Source organism: Alosa sapidissima, chromosome 4, assembly GCF_018492685.1.
Source record: "Alosa sapidissima isolate fAloSap1 chromosome 4, fAloSap1.pri, whole genome shotgun sequence".
Classification (NCBI taxonomy): domain Eukaryota; kingdom Metazoa; phylum Chordata; class Actinopteri; order Clupeiformes; family Clupeidae; genus Alosa; species Alosa sapidissima.
In genome coordinates this window covers 9,248,794-9,274,315 of record NC_055960.1, presented here as the reverse complement: position 1 = coordinate 9,274,315, position 25,522 = coordinate 9,248,794, and the positions used below count along the sequence as shown (strand labels likewise).

At 45.9% G+C, this 25,522-nt stretch overlaps 1 protein-coding gene across 2 annotated transcripts in view; it reads right to left on the bottom strand.

The window, feature by feature from the left end:
- pdzrn3b (PDZ domain containing RING finger 3b) overlaps nucleotides 1-24,502 on the bottom strand; it is a 99,522-nt gene extending 75,020 nt beyond the window's left edge. For both annotated transcript variants that reach the window (XM_042089859.1, XM_042089860.1), the window contains exons 1-3: nucleotides 23,683-24,502; nucleotides 19,889-19,975; nucleotides 18,152-18,259 (exon numbers count right to left, since the gene is read on the bottom strand). In XM_042089859.1, the coding sequence (XP_041945793.1) occupies nucleotides 18,152-18,259; nucleotides 19,889-19,975; nucleotides 23,683-24,396 (909 nt within the window). In that variant the 5' untranslated portion in view covers nucleotides 24,397-24,502. The remainder of the gene's footprint in view (nucleotides 1-18,151; nucleotides 18,260-19,888; nucleotides 19,976-23,682) is intronic.
- Nucleotides 24,503-25,522: the final 1,020 nt, after the last annotated feature.

The window sequence follows — 25,522 nt, the reverse complement described above, 5'->3', positions numbered from 1 at the left end:
GCGCTCCTCAAGCGGGGCTAATGCACGAGTGACCACATGAGCGAGTCTCGGTTCCGACGTCAGCAGCGGCGTCTGTTCCCTCCATATGGTGCCGGACGCAGCTGCGCCCGTTACGCTTCCACTACGGAACCGAACTTTCGGCCCAATCTCTCGTAAAGAGCCTCCGGTCACCCAGCCAACCATCACTGGTCACCCCAGAGCCCCCCAAGCCCTCTCCACTCCACCTTCCCCCTGCTGAGAGTGGGATCCCATCACAGCCGTTTAGCATGTAGTCATGTGAAAAATCAATCACGGGACACGACACTGGCAGTGCATAAGCATGACTAATGAGTATTGTGAAGCCCCTGGCCATGCAAATACCTCTGTGCTTATGCTGTAGCAAATGCACATATTCTGTGCGTATAAAATGGGACTATAAAAAAAAGACTTAAAAATAAAAAACTTCTCACCAGTAAAGTGTAAATAAACAGTGAGCTATTTCTGCTTTCATGAGCCTGTAGTTAAAAAGTGAAAAAAAGAGAGAAAGGGTTCCACGAAGACAGGGTACGCCTACTGATGGCCCGTGTAAAAAGACGGTTCTCAGTTTTTCCAAGCTCGAGACGTCTTATTAGCTGCAGCGTTTTGCTCGTTGGATCCGACGGCTTGAGAAGAAACTGGGAGAAACCGCAGAGCCGCATTTTTTCCTCCAAGAGTCACAGCTCATTACTCAAGAGGTGAGTGTCCAGGGGGGCCAGTAAAGAGAGATGGGAGGGGGAGGGAAGGAGGAGAGAGAGAGAGAGAGAGAGAGAGAGAGAGAGAGAGAGAGAGAGAGAGAGAGAGAGAGAGAGAGTGAGTAACAACAACAACAAGACAAAAACAGTGTGGACTTGAACAGAGATGTGCAACACAGAGGCCTGGCACAGCAAGAAAAACAAGAAACAACAAGAGTTAGAGTGAAGTGGGGAAAGAGAGAGAGAGAGAAAGAGAGAGGGAGAAAGAGAGAGAGAGAGGGGGAGAGGGAAGAGAAAGAGAAAGATAGAGAAAAAGAGAGGGAGGAAGAGAGAGGGAGAAAGAGAGGGGGGAGAGGGAAGAGAAAGAGAGAGGGAGAAAGAGAAAAAGGCAGGGAGAGAGGGGGGAGAGGGAGAGGGAGAGAGAAGACAGAAAGAAATGACTTTCCTGTCAGTGACCAGGCTGAGACCGGAGCCTGCAGTCTGGCCTCCCAGAGCTCAGGCATGGCGTAATCCTCCTTCCACAGGCGGGCAGAGCGTCCACCCACCACCGCGCTGTCTGACCGACCGTCGGCCTTAAAGCGAGGAGTGGGGCCTCGACTAGCCAAACACACAACCAACTGAGCCACAGCTAGCACGCACCACCAAACTCCAACCCCCGGCTCCTTAGGAAAATAACAGAGTCTGGTCGCTACCCTTGCACGCTCTGCGGCCCTATCTCTAATTGACTCCATTATAAAAGACTTACAAGAGAACCTCAACAAAAACATGAGCCCAGTCATTTGAGCAAAGAGAAGCTGAAATAAAAAAAATGAAAAGAAAAGCAAGAGCATACGCTTTTGTGCCTTTTACCCGTTTCCAAAACACATCTTCCGAGATCTCTAGAGAGATCTTCCTTCATGCTCTCAATGAAAATATATGACTCTCTGAATTAAAAGTTCCTGAGTGATTCCTTCCCACAAGTGGCATGTGGTGGCTTTCACTGAGCACTGATACCCTGGTCTTCTGGACACCACTTGGCTAATCCGTACATGTATGGACATTCCAAGTCCAAAATGAAGGATTGGGTCTCATAAAATGACTGGAATGTGTAACAGTGGGTCAGCATTTCACCACAGATTTTTCACGTCTATGATCTTAAGCACACACGAAAGAATGATAAAATCCACCATCCCCACCAGCATATCTGCTATTCTTATAAGCAGTTCAATAACACCCGCAATCCTGCTGTTCTTAGAAGCAGAAACAGAGTGTGTTTTGTAAAAATGAAGCTCTTTTGCCACACACAATAGCACAACCACAAAGATGTGTACCAGTACTCCTGGTGTGATACTAAATATTTACATAAGGTAACAAAATTGCCAGTTGCCATTTGGATTTTGCAAATATGGATTTCAGAGAACATAGTAAAATCTCCTAGATAACAAACAACAGGACAAAGAAGAGAAGAGAAGAGTCACTTCTGAATTCATTGCTGTCACAGGGCCTTATGTTCACAAGCTGCCACGAATCATTCCAATGTTCAGGGACATGTTGTCCTACACACCCACAATAGCATAGTGTCCCCCCGACAGCCAGGGGACTCGTCTGAGCGAGCCACACTGGTATGGCTAGCGACAGACGGGCACTAAGGCCAGCGCTCACTCGGATCACGGAGCCTGACCGGACCAGAGGGACGGTGATTCACTGGTGAGTGGCTCGTCCTCTGATTAGCCAGGCTTCGTTAGGGGCTCCAGTGGGCCGAGTCAACGGCCGGTCACACATAAAAGGCTCGTTTGATCACAGCTTTGTCTGCACTCTAAACGATACGCTCTTACATAAATATTGACCGACTTTTGAGCTGCATGTAAATTGTTCAGACAGAGGAGAGAGGGAGAGTGGAAGTGGGAGAGACAGAGAGAGAGAGAGAGAGAGAGAGAGAGAAAGAGAGAAAGTGGCAGTCATGTTAAGAGTTAGAACATGCTGCAAGTTCTTCACGGCCTTTGAAAACACATGAAAGTGTTCCCTTGACAATCGGTCAGATCTTTTAAGAAAGAGAATCCATGTGTAAAAGAAAAAAAAAATCTAGTTTTGCTTGCCTATGGCAAACAAGTCATTCTGTAGACAGACCACGTAAATCTGCTTCACATCATAACAAACCTGCAACCCGACCTGATATTCTCCACCTCTGCATATATACCTATGGCTTATGTCTTACTTCACAGCACAGGTAGCTCAGTTATTAATCAACATGTGAAAAACCATACAAAATATGTACTGGAGAACGTTAGCTCGACTGGCTTGAAACATCAAGTGGTTGAGTGTTTGGCCTGAGCGATTCCTACCTGCTGACTACCTGACATAGTATGTAGTGTAAATAAACCCTGAGGAGGATAGTGCCAGCTTCAGTACAACAGGGGTCTTATGCAGGGAATGTCCATAAGCAACACTCTGTGTGAGAGAGAACTCTTGTGGAGGGGTGACGGAGGAGGGTGGTGGTGGTGGTGGTGGGGCGGGGGGGGGGGCGGTGTTGAGAAGAGTTCCCCCTGTGTGGCGCTTCACTCGCTGGGCTAGGTACTGCTTTCGTCAGGCTCTCAAACACACACACACCACACATTTGGTTCTGATCAGAGAAGGTCACAACCTACACACGGTTTATTTGGACCCCTGCACCAAAATAATCCCAGGTCTACGTCTCCCTGCCTTTGGACATTCTTTCTTGTGTCAAAATCCGACAAAATATGTATAGTGTAAATAAAGTATGTGTTATGACTAGAGGGGCGACACTGAAGTGCATATGTTCTTCTGATAATAACTTGACCTTTTTATCAGAAAAAGCTTATCAAACATTCTTTCACTTAGCCAGTCTTTTTGAAGTATGACTCTGGAAATATATTTTTTTTTTCAGGGTAAACATGGTGATTACGTGACGTTTCTCAGTGGCAGGGGAGTGCTCGTATCGCAGCGTCCAGGTTCTGCCTGGAGAGAGAGGGAGAGCTGGAGGTTTAGGACAGAGGCAGCACACATACCTCTGGGCCACCTCTGGGCCACCTCTGGGCCACAAACATTAGCCAAACATGTGGTTCTTGTTTTAGTAGCTTGACCCAAGTGATGTTCTTTGAAAATATTAATTATATTATCTCCACTAAGTCTGTCTGCTTCTTCTCTTTTTTAAGAAAAAAAAAACTGCAAGTGGTATGAAACTCTTTATTTTTTTAAGAGAAGAGGATGGAGCCAGGGCTGTTCTTCATTTTCATGGTAGAGCAAATCCCAGGAGGCTGCAGTCACTTGTAAAACAAATGGATGTTTCACTTGGTTGGCTGATCTTATTTGAAAAAAAAAAGGGATTTCAGGGTATTCCTCTGCATATAGAGAGTGAAAGAGAAAGAGAGAGAGATTAAGAGAGAAAGAGAGAGTGAGTGAGAGGAAGAGAGGCAGACAGCTCTGAGGGCTGCTGCCGTGCCGTGCCGTGCCGTGCCGTGCCGTTCCATGCCGCTGCTGTGGCCAGCCCCAAACTCCGGCGCATCAGATGGAGGCCTTGTTGGGATGTGCCGGGGGAACAGGACAGCTGGGAGACGGCTTGTGTTTCTCTGGCTCCCAGTCAAGGAATTCAGGAGCGGATCACGAACGACGAGCACAGCGGCCCGAGAGGGGAACTGGTGCTAATGCCTTTCTCTGGACGGCCCTCCTCCTCCCCCTCCTCCTCTTACTCCTCCTCCACCTCCCCCTTGCTCCTTCCAGGACTACCTCACGAGCTACACATTACTCCAGCTTCAGCTAAACTTCATGGAAGCGTTACGCTATTATTGTAAGAGGGTTGCAACATAACAAAAAAAAAAAAAAAAAACGCCTTGTGCAAGGTCTGTTCTGCCTGGAAACGGTCTCTAGGCATTCTAGCATGCCTGTGCAGCGAGACAACAGCTGCCGGCCTGATATAGCCAGACCGAGGAGGAGTCAACTGTTCAAATCAGCATTATTCTGCCAGGCTCTCTTCTGTAAACTCTCTCCCTCTCTCTCTTTTACTCTCTCCCCTGCTATCTATCGGCCTTTCTCAAGCTGTCATCCATCCTATTGACGTGTCTGTCAGCCTCCTGTCATACCTGATCAGGACTTGGCACAGAACGGCATTTGTTTCAAATACTTCACACTTACATAGCAATGCAACACAAGACAAACAGACACAGACACATACAGACGCAGGCACACACAGACGCACACACAGACACACAGACACGCACACACACACACACACACACACACACAGTCGGCTTGTGCTGGGCTGTTTTTTAGGGACACTGGCCCTGTCGGAGAACAAAAGCACAGAGCATAAATCAGAACAGATGTGTCCTGGCCCAATTCATAAGAAAGGGATTTCTGCTTGCGCTGAATGTGATGACATTAGCACTCCACGCGCCCTAGTTTTCACTTTATCTACGTCAGAGCTTCAGGTGGCTGATGAATGAGACAGAAGTCTGCTATGGAGTCTCATATTCTCCCAACCCTCTCTCTCTCTCTCTCTCTGATCCTAGATAATAACTTGTCCAGACAGACTTGGATTGGGTTGATTGTAAGAGATAGGAAAAACGAAAGAAAAAAGGAGTGCCTGAATCTAGGATAGAAAACTAGTGACCCTGGAGTTGAGAAATTGCATCCACACTATCAGAGAAGGGTACTGTACCTTGATGGGTTCTTAAGGCTCCTTTGAAGGTTCTTTAAAACTTTAAAAGTGGCTAAGAGCCCTTCAGTTGAAACCCAATCTATTTTAACCCTTTTTAAAGAGTGCAGCAAAAACTAGAAAATGTAATTTCGAGGAAATTACCAGTGCATGAAAATATAAACATACTGTATATTAACATAAAATGCAAAACAAACTTATATTTGATAACAGTTGGCAGAAGTCATAGTTGATAACAACTGACAGTTGAAATGGCTGAACAGTTAAATAGTTGAGTAGTTTAAATAGTTAAATTATTTAATAGTGAATTATTGTAGTGAGGACAATTATTTTATAACAGGATCTGTAGAGCCAGATTGTATGTTTAAAGCCTGAGACAGAGTATATAGTTTAAAAGTTAAATGTAGATAGTGTAATGGATGTTGATAGACAGAAAGTTGAATGGATGTTGATGGGATAGTTTAATGGGTAGATGAGTGAATGGTTTGAAGAGGATGAATGGATAGAAAGTTGGATGGAATGTGCCTTATATCCTTGTAGAATGGAGATACACAGAGAGAGTTGGCTTAATTGAGCAGAAAGCAGTTGATACAGGTGCAATCAGTTTAACTAGCTTTTTGATGGGACCTAGTTGAGCAGCTGGAAGTTGATACAGGTGCAAATCAAGTTAATTAGCCCATTATGATGTCATAGTCCTCATACAAAGTCTAAGAAAATAAGCTTGTTCTGTATTAATATCTCAAAAAGTATAAAGTTTACAAAAGTGAAAAATACATTCCTCAAGTCTCCTTTTCAAGACCTACGTTGCAAAGTTTGAACGAAGTTTCTACGTTAAACGGTTGAAGCTGAATTAGACGCAGAAATTTGGTGGGAAGAATATTAAATAGAAAATGTAATTTCGAGGAAATTACCAGTGCATGAAAATATAAACATACTGTATATTAACATAAAATGCAAAACAAACTTTTATTTGATAACAGTTGGCAGAAGTCATAGTTGATAACAACTGACAGTTGAAATGGCTGAACAGTTAAATAGTTGAGTAGTTTAAATAGTTAAATTATTTAATAGTGAATTATTGTAGTGAGGACATTTATTTTGAAACAGTTGTGGGCAGAGGAAATGGTTGAACAGGATCTGTAGAGCCAGATTGTATGTTTAAAGCCTGAGACAGAGTATATAGTTTAAAAGTTGAATGTAGATAGTGTAATGGATGTTGATAGACAGAAAGTTGAATGGATGTTGATAGGCAGATTGTTTAATGGATGTTGATGGATAGTTTAATGGGTAGATGAGTGAATGGTTTGAAGAGGATGAATGGATAGAAAGTTGGATGGAATGTGCCTTATATCCTTGTAGAATGGAGATACACAGAGAGAGTTGGCCTAATTGAGCAGAAAGCAGTTGATACAGGTGCAATCAGTTTAACTAGCTTTTTGATGGGACCTAGTTGAGCAGCTGGAAGTTGATACAGGTGCAAATCAAGTTAATTAGCCCATTATGATGTCATAGTCCCCATACAAAGTCTATGGGGGAAAATAAGCTTGTTCTGTATTAATATCTCAAAAAGTATAAAGTTTACAAAAGTGAAAAATACATTCCTCAAGTCTCCTTTTCAAGACCTACGTTACAAAGTTTGTACGAAGTTTCTACGTTAAACGGTTGAAGCTGAATTAGATGCAGAAATTTGGTGGGAAGAAGAAGAAGAAGAAGAAGAAGAAGAAGAAGACTTAGGATAACAGAACAGTGCATTTTCATGCACTGTAATGATCTAGACGAGCAAGACAATAGGAATGGAAAACAGGTAATAACATCAGCAGGAAAGAAGATAGAAGAGAAGTAACGTCATGTCTCATGAGAGGAGAGAGAGACAGCTAGGTAAAATCACAGGAGGGAAAAAGGGAGGGAGAAAGAGAGAGGGAGAGAGAGAGAGAGAAACCCCTGACGCTCCACAAAGGAACAGTTGTCAGGCTGCCAGCTCGGCCTGTAATCTGATGCCTGTTGCAGATGTGGGGAGGTTTATTTAACATGGCCTACCTTGTCCAACAGGGCTCACGCTAGGGCTCTGCCCCTACCAGTCTGTCCCCACACCGCGCAGCCCCCTGCTTCCTGCCTCCAATGCCCCCCTCCACCCCACCGCCACCAACCCGCTCCTGCTGTGATAAATGACCATCCTGCTGCCCGCCTCGTTTCATCTGTGGTCCCCCGGCGCTCGTGAGTGGCACGCCCCACAGCGCTGCAGATGAGCCCCCATGTCTCCAGCGCAGACACAAGGCCTCTCCAAGCATGTGCACGCCAATACCACTGCTCCAGCAGCTCTCCCGCCGTACCTCACTCACATCAAAGGACCTGAGGTAGAGCTCTCTCTCGCAGTCGTTCTTTCTTTCTTTCTTTCTTTCTTTTTATCTTTCTATCTCTCCCCCTCTCTCTCTCTCCAGCCTTGACCATCAACAGACGGCCCTTGTAATTGCTGATGTGACACACAGGTAATCCTGAGCAGAGTACACAGCCCTGACATCAAATTGGAATTATTAAAGCATGTGATAACGAGGTCAGTGGCGGGAGTAAAGGGCTGCCAAGTCTTAATGAGAACCTGAGGAGAACCCGGCAGCTCACTCTCGACCCCAGCTCAGCGTTGTTTTATTAGTCCACAATGGCTCATTGTCCGCGCGGATGGACAAGGAGTTTAAACAGTGCTCTTGGATTACACAGCATTTTAATTTCCTGGACAATCCCTCATTTCTATTGAGTCACTTTCTCTTTCGACGGAGGCCAGAGAGAGGGACAGTGATCCCTCTAAACCTTGTAACGAACACTCACTCTTGAGGATATCCTCAAAACTCATGTACGTATCAATCACACCGATTTAGGTGGGAGCAAGCCTCCAGAGCCTGAAGCAAAAAAACAACAAAAGAAGCTCCTGCATTCAAAGAGAAAGCGTTAAAAGCTGAGGTGAACTCAAAAGGAGTGGGAGTTGGGGTGTGGGTGGTGAACTGCCCAGTGCAACAAGGGCGAAGGATTGATGAAATGTCAACAGTGGTCGGGAGGTTAAGGCATCTTTACTGACTCTTTGACATTGACTTTGGAGGTTCACCTCTCAGTTCTCGGTTGGTGGTCTCGGCCTTCCTTTCAAGCGGAGGAATTATTTTCCCTCGCTTTCACACTATCAGGTGTCGTGATCAAGAGGAATTTGTTAGCACAACTTGCCAAGCTCGAGATTGAGACGTAGAGTGTGTGACTCTCTTGAACAAGGCAAAGAGAGGCAGGGTGGTACATGCAGTAACTGAGTGTATCTATGAAAACAGACAATTCCAAACACAGGCACGACCAATACAAAACCTATACAAAAAATACCCTCCCTCTCAGACAGCATACCAAATGGGAATGTTCTAGATAGTTCTTTAATCAAAAACACAGGCACTTTTCCCTTCTAAAGCTGATGTCATTCCATAAATGTCAGACACTGTCCTTGATTAACCAATGGAACATGACAAATAAAAAAAACAAACTTGCTAAATGTTTTGTTTGGCCACATTTGCAGTCCTCTACTGAAGAGAGAACGAACTCGGTTCATTATCCTATTTGATTACAAGCCAGAACGGGGCAGCCATTTCCTGGATTTAAGAAGTGACACGGCATGATGGATGGAGGGGTTAGCGCCTGTGGGAGGGGCTTACATCTGTTTCTGGCTTGATAGCTAGGCCCTATCTTCCACTACCGCTTGCTAGTTGCAGCCCTTGGATTCTCTCTCTCTTTTTGGATTTCTCACTCTCACGCTCTCTCTCTCTCCATTTGTGAATGAAATAGGAAGTCTCAAATCCGACAGAGGGAGTAAATCTTGAAAGGGAACATCTCTCTCAGGGGATCAGGCAGGGGGCACAAAAGAACCAGTGCTGACGAAAAAAAGCAGCAAAAAAAAAAAAAAAAAAAAAACCCAGCCACCGAACAATGTTTCTCTATTTGCACATATTAGCATCAGAAGGGCGCGCTGTGGCGACCCGTTCCACTTTGTTGGAGTGTGAAAGGCGCGGGTTATTCACACAGCACCGCGAGAATGGGAGCGGCAAAAAATCTAAAGCAAGGCATGTCGCGAGGATTACCGAGGAAGAGTTTGGCCGTCATGGGGGTGGAGGGTGGGGGGAGTCTGAAGGGGGTAGGAGTGGAGAGGCCAACAATAGGCCAGGCCTGCAGCTAAAGCCCTGAGTCATCCTTACCCTCCAGTCTACCCAGGAGTCCTTTGTTGCTGCCCATCGGCATCCTGCGATGGCTCATCCAGCTCAAGATGACCTAGGACTTAGTTTAGCTGCTCCCCCCTCCCTTGAAAAACTGCCATTCCTAAAAATACACACAATGATTTCACACTGAGAGGTTCAAGGATGCCCCTCAGAACTGAGACTGCACACAATCTGACCAGTTGTTGGCTCCAAACAGTACAGCCATAATGTCTTAAACAAATCCAACAGATCTTGTCCATATGTTCCTAAACCAGGCGCCGCGCGTGAGGGGCACTTCAATACGTGTTAGCCTTGATCGGTCGATTTGGAAAGTTTTCCATTTGTTGGGACGGAGAGCGATGAATGTGGCCTTGTGCCTTGGTCTTTATGAAAGGAAATGAGGCTGCCGAGCGGGAAGCCTGGGGAGGGACTTTAATGCTCAATCGTGAAATGGCTGTTGAAATATTGTACAAACTTTGGTTTAAATTACAGTACGGCCATTTCTGTGAACACATTTACAAGTTTGCTGTAGCTGCAACCCCGCCTCAGCAAAAAAAAAAGTCTCTGTGTATTAAACGTAGAGAATACAGTATGTTCATGTATCACCATAAAAGTGGACAGCATCATAAAAGATTTGGACTCCCTACTGCCATATTTGAGGATAATACTGCGTGTTGGCCACATGTTCTCTACCGTATTCCAAATTTCCCATAAACGCGTGATCATTTTCTCATAAAGTGCTGACACTTAAGCTGCCCTCCTCCTGTCCACTGGTTTTAGCACCATGTTTGCAGACTGCACAACTGAGCGTTCGCAGCCCATGTGGCGTAATTGATTTCACTCCATTGGGCATTTTTCAAATCGCCAGCTCTCCTGGAACGGATTTGACGTAACGCTCAGATGGAACAGTCCAATACGCTGTAGTTCAGACTCATTCTTTCTCTTTCTCTCAAACCCTCTCTCGGTCTCTCTCGCTCTCTTTCTCTGGTTGTTGGTATCAATCACACTGCACTGGGGTGTGCGTGGGGGCTTCCAGCCGACCTGGCCTCTCTGCCAAGACCGGCCCAGCTGTACGCTCTCCAAAGTGGGCAGTGATTAATGCACCAAGGGCCTGGACACATTACCGAGAGGAACCGGGAGGAAACAACGGGGCCATTACCACGCGTCCAAGAGCCCGCTAATCAACCTATTAGCGTTTAATTGAAGGGAGTTAATTAGGGGAGGCTGAGCCCCAGCCACAAGGAGGGGGAAGTGGGGGAGGTTGTCGCTCGCTGGGTTGGGAGGGGGGATGGGGGTAGTGGGCTTGAACTGACCGGAGGAGCAGCTGGCCGAGGCAACCTGAGACTATTGTTACTGATATGTTTACGCAAGGCCTGTGATTGATTGGTCAGACAATTAGGCGTAATTATACCTGCCTATTTCGCCCTCTTAAAACCCTTTTAGAGACCATTAATTAGCCGAATGAGCTGTATAAATAACGGCAGACAAACAGCCCAGGAGCGCGTGGAGTATATGTCTGGGGTGAAAACAGAGAATGGCACATTTACAGTAGCGCACCGTAGACTGCGCGACTCCACCAGAAAGCATCACTGCGGGGGCTCGGCGGCAAGTTTCTGCGCGCCTGTGTTTGTTTGTGTGTGTGTACGCGTGTCCACATGAGATGGGTTTTAGTGGCTGTAGTCGCTCAGCCATGAACACACCGCTCATTCAGCAGCTAAAACATTCCTCCTCAACTCTTCTCTTCCTCCTCCTCTTCTCCTTTCATTCTTTGCTTTTTAAGGTACACAGACAGACTGGAACACAAAGCTGTGCTTGTCCGCTCTACCGGTGAGGGCTCTTCACTTCATTGCCACAAAGCTGGTCATTCTGTGGGGCCGTGTGTGTGCGTGTGTGTGTGTGTGTGTGTGTGTGTGTGTGTGTGTGTGTGTGTGTGTGTGTGTGTGTGTGTGTGTGTAGTGGTGGCGGTAGCAGCAGCAGCAGTAGTCTCCTGAAGCTGATTATGGCTCCTTTAAGGGTTCCACTGGATTTAATGTCCTGCACCGGTGGAGAGCACAGGAATGCAGAAGCCTCCCGCCCCCCAGCTGGGACTACAGGACATGTTAAAGTAAAGCTCTTTCTCCCTCCCTCCCTCCCTCTCCCTCCCTCTCCCTCTCTCTCTCTCTCTCTCTCTCTCTCTCTCTCTCTCTCTCTCCCTCTCCCTCTCTCCCTCCCTCTCTCTCTCTCTCTCTCTCTCTCCCTCTCTCTCTCTCTCGATTTCACCCTCTCCATTACCCTCCACCAAACTCCACCACCCGCTCTTTTCTGCTCTCTCTCTCTCTCTCTCTCTCTATCTCTCTCTTCCTCTCTCTCTTCCTCTGTTGGTGTTTCTGTCGATCTCTTTCTCTCTCTCTCTCTTCCTCTGTTGGTGTTTCTGTCGATCTCTCTCGCTCTTTCTCACTGTGGCTCTGGCACGGTCAGTGTGTGTGCATCTCCCGAGGAACAGAGACGGGTCGGCTCTGCCGCGCCGGGTGCCCAAATCCAATAAAGTCCATCACAAAGGCCGGCCTTTTTGCCTCCAGGGATGCCAAACAACATGTGACCCCCCCCCCCCCCCCCCCCCCCCCCCCCGAAAAAGAACGGACATCTCTGTTCTTTCAAAAAGCCTGGGCAAACGTTGCCGGACCATGTGACGCATGCTCTGCTGAAGATGCCATGTGCTGTGACACCTTATTAGAGGCAACAGAGTAGTACGGGGCAGTGTGTGTGGTGGTGGTGTGTGGTGGTGGTGGTGGTGTGTGTGTGTGGTGGTGGTGGTGTGTGTGGTGGTGGTGGTGTGTGTGTGTGTGGTGGTGGTGGTGGTGGTGTGTGGTGGTGGTGTGTGTGTGTGGTGGTGGTGGTGGTGGTGTGTGTGTGGTAGTGGTGGTGTGTGTGTGTGGTGGTGGTGGTGTGTGGTGGTGGTGGTGTGTGTGTGTGGTGGTGGTGGTGTGTGTGTGTGGTGGTGGTGGTGTGTGTGTGGTGGTGGTGTGTGTGTGTGTGGTGGTTTGTGTGTGTGGTGGTGGTGGTGTGTGTGTGTGGTGGTGTGTGTGTGTGTGTGTGGTGGTGGTGTGTGGTGGTGTGTGTGTGTGTGTGTGTGAGAGAGAGAGTGTGTGTGTGTGGAGGGGGGCATTCAGAGGTGACCTGGCTTTGTGGCCCTGCATAAGCTTAGACAGGGGCCCCCGTTCTGGAATGCCACAGTGGATCACAGATGTTTACGGAGAGTTCTTCCAAAAAAACATAATTCGTTAATTAGCTGGATTAGCTTTTCATTGGCTTGTCCAAATCAATAACACTGACAAAAATGGTGCTGCCCACTTCACAATAAGGAGATTGACTTTTTATCTCCACATGCTTTGTGCCCTTAATGAGGCACTGCTCTTTGTGTGGTGGACAGGGGAAATCTACTACACTTAAGGGAAGTGTTCTTAATGCATTTCTTTTCACACTCTCTGAATGGAGGCTAATAACTTTGGGCTTTTCTTTTTCAGCGGCAGGAGTTATGCCTAAAACGCTGAGCCTGCCACGGCTCACTGCAACAGAGGAGATTTGTTTGGCTACAAAGGGTTAATTCCCCAGATCAGTAGCACTCGCTAGTGGAGTGCGCCAAGGAGAGCCCCATGCATAAATACCCCGGGAAGAGCTGCTGCCAACACTGAAATGTATGGCCACACACACTCACTCACTCACTTACTTACTCTCGCACACAAAGATACACCCACAGTCACACACACACACATGCACACGCTCACATGTTCATACACACACACACACACACACACACACACACACACACAGTTCTCTATCTATCTGCTCTCTCACACACACACACACAGACACACACACAGACACACACAGACACAGACACACACACCTCCAGGCCATAAATGGGCACAAGAAGCAAAATATGTATACCATTTTCTTCTGGTTTAAACTATGCAGCTGGCATGGCCTTGTGCGGGGAGTGGAGAGGAATGCTAACACCCCTCAAAAGGAAAAGGGGGTCTCATCAGTGAACATACATAACTTCCCCTACCCAGACCCTCCCCCACATATCACCCGGACCCCCCCCGCCCCGCCCACGATTTAGTGCTAACTCTGGCAGCGAGTCGTCACTAAAATAACTCGGGGGAGGGATGAGGTGTTAAGTGGTGCATCGTGGGTAACCTCTTGGTTTTGTAGTCATGGGAAGATAAGGTGGTTCTTCTGGGAACTTCAGCCATTTCATCTCCAGAATCTTGGAAAAAATCTCCTAAACTTCCACTGTCCAAGTACTGTATAAAAATCCCCTACACTTCCACTGTCCAAGTACTGTATAAACAATTCAAAATGGTTTCGCATTGCATGTCTCAGCTTTGAAAGTGGATTAAAATGGTTAATAAAATTACTCAGTTTCACAACCAGAAAACATAGGATTTGGAACTTGGCTTCAAAGCCCTTGACATGACATACCCACCCTACCCCCCCTCTCCCCGTCATCAAAGGAAAGCTTTTTCTCCACACAGGACTTTATTCTCCGAGGGGACCGTGTGTGTTCTTTAAAGCAGTTGTTGTTCTTCACCTTCTGCGACCTGCCAGCGTTTGCACAAATTTGTACACGGTGGCATTTACAATTGCGGCCTATGTCCCTCTGAGGCGCTTCCCTCGTTTTGCACTTTAGTGGCCTTCAGTCGGACCCGGGCACCCACCGAGAGGTCGCGACACACATCACTCCCCAGTGACAGGCCTCCTCAAGAGAACCACATCAACAGGGGCCAGCAGTATATATACCCTTACAGTTTGTACCTGCCTGTCTGTGTCTGAGTCTGTGTCTGTGATTTAGACTGCACACCAACAGACACAAACACATGCTCAGATTGATACAGACACAAATACACAGCATGAGAATATTTGCACAGCAAATAAGGTCAATGTGGGGAAAAAGCAAGCACTTGTATATGTTTCAATATTTAGCTAAATAATCAAAGACTATATTTTTACATGTTGACATAATCTAAAAATCATACACACATTAAACACATCCTGAAGCTTCCTAATCTTCTGTCTGCCAAGAAAACACTGCGCGAGACAGTGAGAGAAAAACACAAATAAGCTCCAGATCTTCAGATAAAGGCCTAACAGAGACTTTTTCTCAGACTGAGCTGACCTGTTTCTCAGACTGCTGACTCTTCAGTGTAATTTAAATCAAACAGACTTGTGAAATCTTTTTGTGCCAAACGTGGTGGCTATAGTCCTCTCGGTGTGTGTGTGTGTGTGTGTGTGTGTGTGAGGAGGCCGTGAAAGCAAACACAGCTTCAGGTCTCCTTCTCCTCCATCATCCCTCAACCCTCCCTCCTGACCCCACCACCAAAAGGAGAAAATGTCTCCAGTGGACAAGGAACCATTCATGCCCCGATTCCTGCCCAGTGAAACAAGGCCATGCAGCAGTGCAGCACAAAAGCACCACTCAAACACTGCTTTCGGACGGACGGCCTCGGGACCTGGCCACACGTCTTGTTTGCGTACACGTAACCTTTCTGCGGCTAACGCTGTCCGAAGAGGCCTCTCCCTTTGAACGAGCTGTGCTGTCACTTTGCTGAGAAGTGGTCTCGGGCGCTTAGGCAAAGCAGTAGCCCGTTCTTCTCTCTCTCTCTCTCTCTCTCTCTCTCTCTATGTAAGCCCATTCATATGGGACAAAGTGATCCCTGAAGCAAGGCGCATGGACTGAACCTTGAATGGCGGCTCCCGTAATCTGATTTTATTTGTATCAAACGGCGCCTGAGATGATGCAGCTGTTGTGCACAACTGTAGGACGGCCGGCCGGCCTGCCTGGGTTCTCCAGCCGTTGCTGAGGAGACATGGAGCAGTGGTGAGAAATCCACCCTGGCTCAAAGCTGAATTCAAAACACATTTATGGGAGAGAATTTGATCCATCTGGCTGAGGAATTTCCACAACCTCCGTAACGCAAAAACTCTGTTCACGAAAAAAAAAACAGACAAAAGTACGCCATGGATTTTTGAATGGCGACACAATCAAGCTATTAAAAATGTGAAACTGACTAAATTCCCCTCTCCTCTCAAATTCCTACACGGAAGTCTATGGAAAAATAAAACGGAGGTATTAACTCCAATGGCATTTAACTCTATTTGTCTGGCTTGTACATCGCACTGCTACAAAAACACACACATGGGAAGTACAAAAACACACATTGGAAGAAAGATGTGCAGCAGGCCTTATTGGCCCTGTCACTCATATAAGGCATCTCTTTAACACATAGGTAAGTGCACAAGCACAGACAGGCATAGTCCCATCGACAAGCTGAATTTAAAGAAACGTCTTACAAGAGATTTATGGGCAGAAGCGATCCCCTCCCAGTGTGACTGCAATAGAGAGGAACGGAACAGGGTTATGTGCAGATACATACTTTTCCCAAAAAACAACTCTGGGAGAGAGAGAGAGAGAGAGAGAGAGAGAGAGAGAGAGAGAGAGAAAGAGAAGAAAAAAGTGCTGACAGAGAGAGGCAAACGGAAGAGTGCGCCAGGTCCTGGAGGATTCCGGTGGCACAGATTTCAGAAATGCACACTCCAGCTGTGCTGCTCTCCTTCTCTCCGCATGGCGGGGGAGGACGAGGAGGCTGGGGGCTGTTGGTTTACCTACACACCACTGAGACTACGCGGAACTGCCGGGAGCTCCCCTTGGTACTCGTTCCATTCTGTACCCCTCCACACACACCCCGCCACCCCTTGCGCGCCGACCCACCCACTCCCCTAACCCACTTGATTAAATTTCCACACAAAATCATTTCTCAAGCCCCGGTAATTAGACTGTGTGCGCTACTACCCAGAGCACCGTCGCCGGGTAGCAACGTGCTCTCGACTCCATTCTTCACTCAACGTCAACGCAGCCTGCAACGTAAACCAACACCTCCGCCATCATCACGCGAGCAGCACCGAACATAATTATGTCTTCATATAAAACGCTGTGCCGGTTTTCCATCGTACGTTTGGGGGTGGGGAGCTCTGAAGGGAACACATACATTATTGTGGTTCCCTGTTTCCCAGATTGTCAGATCTTAAGGCACACCACTTTGTCAGATTTGTTTGTTTTCCTCTTATGCTTCACTCTGTGCACTCTTTCAGACTGATGCCTGCAATTCCAACCAGATGCAGCACATTGCTTGGCATTATTGCAGTGGTGCGCGTACAGTCACTTTTCTTTGTTAATGCAGAAAGTAAACGTAAAAGTGAATCCTATCCCAATACAAACAACAACAACATATTTTTCTTTGTAAAAGCAGCCATGCAAATAACCTAAAATAACCTACTGCAGTCCTGCTCCCACCTGTCACCACCCCTAAACCCTCCACACACACACACACACACACACACACACACACACACACACACACACACACACACACACACTTCCCCTCTTTGCCCTCCTTCTTTTTTGGCCGAGTCACCCTGACGCATGTTCTCGGCGCAGCATGTGAGCTAATCTGGAGCCGAGCACGTCCCACCAGCGAGGCCCACTCAACGAGGGGCCCAGTGCTCCGCCAGTCGCCAGGCGCCAAATGAATGGGCTGTCGGGTTTGGCAGCTCAATCTACCCATTGTCAGAGCAAGGCTTGTGATATATCGGACTGAACAGCAGGCCTTTCAACCACTTGTTACGGCTGCTTGATGGAGCTGCTGGGTAACGACTTGGTGCTCTTTACTGGCTTCTCAAATGGCATATGTCTCATATGGCATAGACTCTATGGATTAAAGTATAGATTTACATATTGAAAGTCTGGCCAAATAGATGTCTCCCTAAATTCATAAACCTGTTTGTATCCATGCAAGTATTCAATCGTTTTAAAGTCGACAAGGACATAACGTACTGCACTGAAGCAGAGTTGCATAAAAATATTTAGATTACCTTTATAAAACCACTATGATGTGTAGGACCACCAACTTATGGCATATAATAACACATATATCATGTGTAATGTTGGTAGTCAATGAAGCCATTGTGGACTTTTCCACTTCGCACAACTATAAAGACGACCTTTGTGAAGTAGCCTTTCGTGGCACCTCCTCAAACTGACCTCTAGAAACATACAGCCTTTTCACGGTGTGATTTTGTCTGAGGGCGCAGGAAGGCTGCCCAATAGAGTGCCTGTCGGTGGAGATTTGTCAGTCGGTTTAGGTGGCTACAGGCACATGTCCATACGGAGACTAGTGCTGTTCTGCAAACTGCAAAAATGTCATGTTTTTGTATGTCAACCTGACCACCTGAATTACAGTGCCTGCATCAAGCGCCAACCAAGGAAGTAACCAGAGGAGATTTGTAATTTCCATGATCTCACCTCTATGTGAGGCTAAAGACAGGGAAACTAGAAGCAACAATAGCCTGAGAATCAATGGCTATTACATCCGTTCTTTGCTTGTACACTTTTGTTTGTATTTGGCTGCTTGTAACAACATTTAATGTTTTGCAACATTTAGTGTTTTTGTTTGTTTTCAACAAACATTAAGCAGAAAGGACAATTACGTGCAGCAATTCTTTGTTTCCAGTTTAGCACTGTAATAAACGTCATGTACCTCCATAATGCGGTCGTGGATCTGAAGTCCTCCCTCTTTGTCGGCAGGTCCATTCTCCACGATCTTCGACACAAAGATGCCTTCATTTGAAGTCCCAGCCTCATTTTCCTGAAAACGAGCAGCTCGTTAACAGCAGGCTTTGCACATGTTTTATTCTGCCGCTAATAAAAACCCAAATACAGTACGTTTAACTATGCATGAACTGTATTAACTATTTTATGAGTGAAAGGAGAGGAATGTGACATGAAAGGAAAACACAACCGTGACAAGGTTTCATATGCAACTCATGAAAAAAACTGACAGGCTTTATATTATCCAAAACCTGAAGCTTATTCACCCTATCATTGTCAGGAGTATTCAGCAGAGCAGATACTATAGTCCAACTCAGGTAGTGATCAGCAGGTCAGTGCATTCGCAGCGAGCGTCCAAAGTGCCAGACATGCTGGCAGAGCAGGGCAGGTGTACATTAAGCAAGGTTGAACGAGGAGCTACACGCTGACAGACTGCCAGCACGTCGTGCCAGCTGAATCTCTTCCCGGACACATCAGAGTGACACTGGCCCTTACGAAGGGGCCAAGCATTTCACTGGCACAGGTCGCATTGTGCCTGAACGGAGCGTGTTGGCACGGTGCAGAGGTGACCTCTACACGGTCAGGGAAAGGCCAACGTGTCGACCCAGCACCAGCCTGAGCCTCTCTGTCCCAATCTACGTCCGACTACTTGCCGCCACAATCTTGTGACATTGTGTTCAAATTTAATGGAATCCTTGAGAACCCACTAAAGTCAAGCTGTGAACACTTTAATTAATTGGCTTGAGGCCACTTCCTCTGCCCCCTCTTCCTTCCATTAGAGCACTTGTTTGTAACACCACCATACAGGTGTACATTGGGAATTAAAGATGACTGTCGCCTGAGCTGGATACTCAGTTTCAATCCTCAGGTCGGACTTCACCAAAGTGGACAGTGAGGGACATTAGCAGTCAAAGTATTTAGCAGCACTTGCAACACAAGTCTTAGAACTTGAACTTAATTTGTCAACCACAGTGGAGGTTTTGTACAGCTGGAGTGCAGCCACATAAGGCACATATGGAGCCTTCAGTGTCAATAAAACCGGGCAAATTCCCCCACCCAGCTCACTGCCAGGTTTCATGCAAAGGCAAGGAGGAACTGGAAAGATCAGCGATTTGCATGGTCAAGAGCAGAGTATAAAAATCTGCCTTGATTTTGTGGTGATTTTTTACAGCTTCCTGCAGTCCTGGTTTCGATGCAATAATCCAATGCCGCCGCAGTAAAGTACGTCACTGATGCTATTTAAAATGAACCGCAGACAAACAGCCCTTGTCGTGTTCGGTGTACACATTCCTGGCGATACAGATACGTACAGAGTACAGGGCATGTGTCACCTCCGAGTAGCCTTACACATCATGAGAGCGCTTCCATGTATGGAGGTCATTTTCTGAGTGAACTCTATGCAGAGTAGCAATGTTTGACACACTCTCATTGACCATGCCATCCTTTCCAACTGCGGTCCACCAAAAATGGCATCCCTGACACAGAGCGTTTGGGCAACAGACAGACCAAAAAGGGATTAGCACAGTCAGTGGGTGGAACAAGTTCCTTTTCAAATCAACCCCATGCGAGGCAGAATGGGGAATTGTGGTCGCAGTCATAATCCCAACCTTAACACCAATAAAACGTAATTAGGTTTTCATATAAAACAGACACAGAATGAGCCTACCACACATGGCCGTCCTCCTACGATGTTGAAGCCCAACGATCCAGCCTCCCGATGGAGGACAACTGTGACACTTTTGGATTCTCCACCCTAGTGTTAAAAAAAACCAAACAGAAATAGAGAATATTTTGATTATTTACTTGTTCCATCTGTTATTAGTCTTCTAAAAAATCAATTCAACCTTTATTGACAAAAAAGACAAACTGTCTGTCTGTATAGTAATCATGCTGGGTGAGTCAAAATATACGGTGACAGTGGTGGCAAACATCTTTAAAACAAAAGGGAACAGACGAGGCGAGGTGTAGAATTCAGCAAACCCATACCAACTGGCATGGCTGACACATGAACAAAGAAGCACCTGTTCACAAAGCCACACTCTTGACATTCGGCCCAGCCAATCTACACAATTCTTTACGGCTTAAGTGGCCTTCAACCAAAGAGCTGTCGAGTGACCAGTAGCTTTAAGGGTTAAGGCCCTGTACCTCCTTGGCAATGTGTATTAATACACAGGCAGTAAACCACTCTCTCAACACTGGGATGAGAGAAGAGACGCTCGGCTTTTAACAGTCAGTTCCTAATGCAGGCAACATCATTTCAGCAGGGATGTTAGCTTGCGTTATAGCATACAGCGACTATATATATATATATATATATATAAGGTAGATATTTATGGCATGTACAGTGTCCTTTCAACCATTCGGCTGGAGGGGACAGAGGACACGTCCACTGCAGGAGGAATGCATTCTACTGCACAGTAATGAGGACATGCCCTCAGCTTCCATTAAAAGACTCTACAGAGCTTTTGACACCACTTAACCAGCAAATCGGCAATCTGCGTCTAGATAGATAGATAGATACTTTATTGATCCCCAAGGGGAAATCTGCGTCTATTATGCATAGGGTCCTGTGGTTCCTGGAGGCAGCCATCCCAGCAGGCTGCTGATCTTTTTATTTGATTGAATTTACATGACAGTTCATAATAAAGCAAAAGTGCAAACAAAGCACAAGCTTAGCTGACACCAAGAGGGCCAGTTCCAGTCTGCTGGTGAAAGCCATAGCAGAGAGAGTCACGGCGTGTCTGGAACAAACAACTCCAGGGTTAAGTAGCGGCCAGCTCTGTTTGGACGGGCTGAGCAAACATGGGGAGAGCGCGAGAAAGCAGATGAGCTTGATCCCAGGCCATGACACTTGCCAATCAGCAGCAAAGGGGCCTATTCACCCCCGCCAGGCCAGCCTGCTCTGCTCCCACTCACCAGGGCTATGTGGGGCTGATCACCTGAGTGATGGACCATGTGATGGAAGAAACGACTGTGAGAGCCCACGCCCTAGGAGGCCCCTCCGGTCAAACGCGCCGAGGTAGGCATGCGAGAGCCCCCCCTCCCGCCCCTGCACCGAGTCCAGACTCCAGACTGTGCTGCTAATGGTCAGGAGAGATTACCTGTCAGAAGCTATACTCGGCAGTGTCACGGACCCATTTGTGTTGGCAGTGGCCTGCAGGAGCAAACATGCCAGGCTGAATATGAGCAAACGGGTGAAACGCCGGCGGACCAAAGGGCACGTGACCAGGGCCTGGCACCGCGACGACGAGGTCAAGATCTGGCTTCAGTAGCAACAAGGCAGAGGCGGCCGCCTCCTCCCCTCCCTCCCTCTCTCCCTCCCTCTCTCCCCTCCCTCCCTCTCTGCCTCCCTCTCTCTCAGCTCCTAATTCCACTTGTGTCATTCCGCTTCAGTGCCGCTCCAATGTGCACCATACTGCCCTGCCTACCAATCCTCTCCATACTGCTTGACTTCACTCATAGAAAAAAGAGGATAATTCTTTTCACCTAGCCATTGAAATCAGTGAAATAATATTTGTTTTGGACCACTCATCGTTTCCCCTTTCGTCAGTGAGAATGCAGATACGTCTTGCTTTTAGAAATGTTTTTCTTGGATAATGGCTTGGACGTTGAGCTACATTCCCATCTGCGTCACCCATACTTTTAACATAATCACGGCACTGTTTATGTCTGACAAGCAATCGTTGTATAATGAGCATGGGCATAATTCAAAATAAGCTTCAAAACACTGTGAGGAACGAGTAGGGCTGTGATGGAACCTAATGCTTACTAAAGTCCCCTTAGCAAACAACATAAAACTAGCCTTATATTAAGAGCAAAGCACCATGCAAATCTATTGGTAATAACTAAGTAAGTAAGTAAGTAAATGTATTTATACTGCGTTTTTCACAGACAGGGTCACAAAGTGCTTTACAATGTGCATAGACAATAAAGTATAGTAGTCTGAGAATAAAATAAGGTAAAAATACAACAGATAAAATGATCAATAAATAAAAGACAGACATTACCCAAAAGCTAGCCTAAACAAGTGAGTCTTCTCGTGTCCATTAAAACAGTCCACATTCTCAGCAAACCTAATGCTGGTTGGCAGAGCATTCCGGAGTCTGGGTGCCACAGCGACAAAGGCTCTATCCCCACATGATACCTTTGCTACCTGGCCACACTCGTGACGACCCGTCCAGTCGATGGAATATGTCTCGTCCAGTCAGAAATTAATAAATAGTTTGACTGGACCTAACTATTGTGTAACAGCAGACATAGATTTGAATTCATACAAATAAAGATGATAACAAATGTGCCTATGCAAATAAAATTCACAGCCACAGGACATAAAAAACATGGGAAGGATTGATGGACTCTCACTGTAGTACATAATTTGTGTGACCTGCAGTGAAATGGGAGAAATCACTCTAAAGGCATAAGGCAGGCCTGTCTATGCTGAAAGAGGTGCAGTGAAGGGCCCATCTTTAACTCTCAGTAAAGTAGCCTGTTCAGGCAGCTTAGGCCTACTCTATCAGACATGCAGTAAACAATAGCCTACAGGAAAAAAAACATTCAGCAGTAACTAGCAATCCAATCATAACTTCATGAGCTAATATACTTTACAATAATAATTAAAGTCACAAACGAAATCAAGAAAAAGGGCTAGACTGTAATCACTATAGCAGATGTACTCGATGGTAGACAACGTAGTGTAGTTAGTAAATCATAGTAGGCTAATTATTTATGTATTCGTTTATTAATCATCTTCTGATAGAGGACTTGATGCGACGCTTAATTATAGAACACTGAATACGTGGACTTTATGTTTCAATGTTTCCATTAATACTAATGCTTTTATTTCCATAAACACCATAATACATGCGATGGCATGGGCTATGTGTTATTAACCACCGCAGTGGCTTCTGTAAACTCTGAAATAACACTGAAAATATACAGAAAACCGTGGGCTACTATGTTTGGTGTTGGTGTTGTTCTAATTGAGATACACTCAAATAATTTAGAATATTTTGTGGAAACACCGATTTCTGAAGCTGAAGAGTGGTCTTGGTGTGTACAGGAGAGCCGTAAACACTTCACCCCTCCCCCCTAAAATTGCCAGCTGGCTAAAACTGCAGCTGACAGACATGTCTCAGAACAGGACGAGGTAGAAAAAACTACTCCTGACCAGCCCTTTTCTTTAACACACAAGATTATAATTTCTATCTCTGAATACACTGATACACATCTGGGATTAATAGACTTGGTAAATAACAGCGCATCAAACATAAACACGCCAAACACGCGCAACATTACTTGAATATTCTGTTCATACTCAGGAAAATATAAAATGTCAGACAGAAACCAGTTGAATAGCTTTACTGACACTAAAACAACGCACTTTGGAGTTAAAACGGCAGCAAATATCAAATCACATTACTTAGTCCAAAAACTCTCTAACGTTATATTAAACCGTCTCACCTTGCATGGTGGAGCCAAGGTCTTGCTGAGCGAGTCAATCCTTGCACTGTACTCAGTGAATTTCTTTTGGTATTTTAGCGCTGTCATTTGGAGCTCGTTGTGAACAGCAGAGAGCTGAGCGAGAAGTGACTTTTCCCGTTTACTCGACTTCAGGGACTGCTTTTTAAACTCCTTGTCGAGGCTGACCACTTTCCCTTGCAACGCGCTATTATGCGCTTTCAGGGCTTTCAAACAGCAATGGTTGTTGAGTTTTTGCTCTCTGTGGGTGAGCATCAAACCACATCCATTTTCACATATCCCAACGGCTCTGTAATCACACGTTTCGCGCATATGGGCATCCATGTCCTTCAGGTTCAGCACCTCGTTGCATCCCTTGTTCCTGCATTTAGCTGGAGAGTAGTCACACATCTCGGCGTGTTCCGCCAGATGCTGCAGCTTCACCACTTTCTCACAGCCCCTGGCATGATTGTCACACTTTATGTCCAACTTCAAGATCAGGTTTTTCAGAGGAAGGACGTGGTTGAGCTCTTTAGTGGAGATCCTTTGGCATTTGACAGGGCAGCTGCTTTGCTGAACAACCCACGGCAGCACACAGCCAGCGCAAAAGACGTGACCACACGGGGTTGTGAGCGGATCTTCCAAAACTTTATTACACAAGTTGCATTTGAAGTCTGGGTCCACAGCCCCTTTAAAACGATCCAGCTCAAATCCCATGTTTTAAAAACAGTCCAAAAGAGCGTAGGAAGTCCCACGGATCAAAGAAGGAGCAATTGATGCTTTGAGTTTGTCATTTGAAGTACACAGACCTACTGAGTGCGACCTCTCCTTACAGACTAAACTAATTGCTTGAGACTTCGCAGCAGAAAAGAACGGTGGAATGCTCTACCGTAACTGTCCTAAGAGTAGCGCAGTCGATTGGAAACATCTTGTAGAGTTTAGCAGTTTAAGTTTATTCTGAACAGACACAACTTCGGAAATGTATTGATCGAGTCCTTGTGCATATTTATTACTAATTACATTTTTTATTTATTGTATAATCTTTGCTATTTTTTTAGTTGTTTAGTTTATAAACCTCTTAAGCTTGTATGAAAAATTTATTTTTTTGATAACACTGTCTCTGGCATAAAGGTCATTATTATTTTTGTACATTGTACATTTATTGTTTAAAGTCGGTATTTCAGATGGCAGCCCCACTGAAACCTTAAAAAGCAGCCTTGACCTTTCAGTCCCCTAGTAAATTATACTGTGAAAGTAAATAGGTTAGAAATAGTAGAAGACAGTTATTTAGTTGTGAAACAGAACTACAGAGTCACTGTAAATCAGCTGGGAGAGAGGATGTGAAAAAAACTGAATCTAGGCAGACAAGTGCTTGGTATATGACAACTCCAATACACATAACTGCTATACAGTGTACCCCAGTGAACCAGAACAATATCTTCCTGCTAGAAGTAGTCATGTTCTTGAGACTAAGCCAAGAAATAGTTCTGGTGAGAAGAAAAACATTCGTCTGATTCATGTTTTTAGAAAAGGAATCATCTCAGAAGTATTCTGTTCATGAGTGTTTCCATTCAGCTGTAGCAGACTGAAGGAATGATACAATGCACATGATCACTGCATCCATTCGAGTTTGTACTGAAAGAGTATGTGCGTTCATTTACCTATTCATAATCCATTTGATGTCCAAATTTGTGCATGCGTTTGTGTTCATGTGCCTGAGATGTTTGGTTGTGGAAACTTGTATTTAGTAAAACGCACTTCTGTTTAAGGTGTTTTTTTCCACCTCAGCAGGAAGTGTATGACCATGAAAAGAAATTTGAATTGTAAATTATGAAAGGCCACC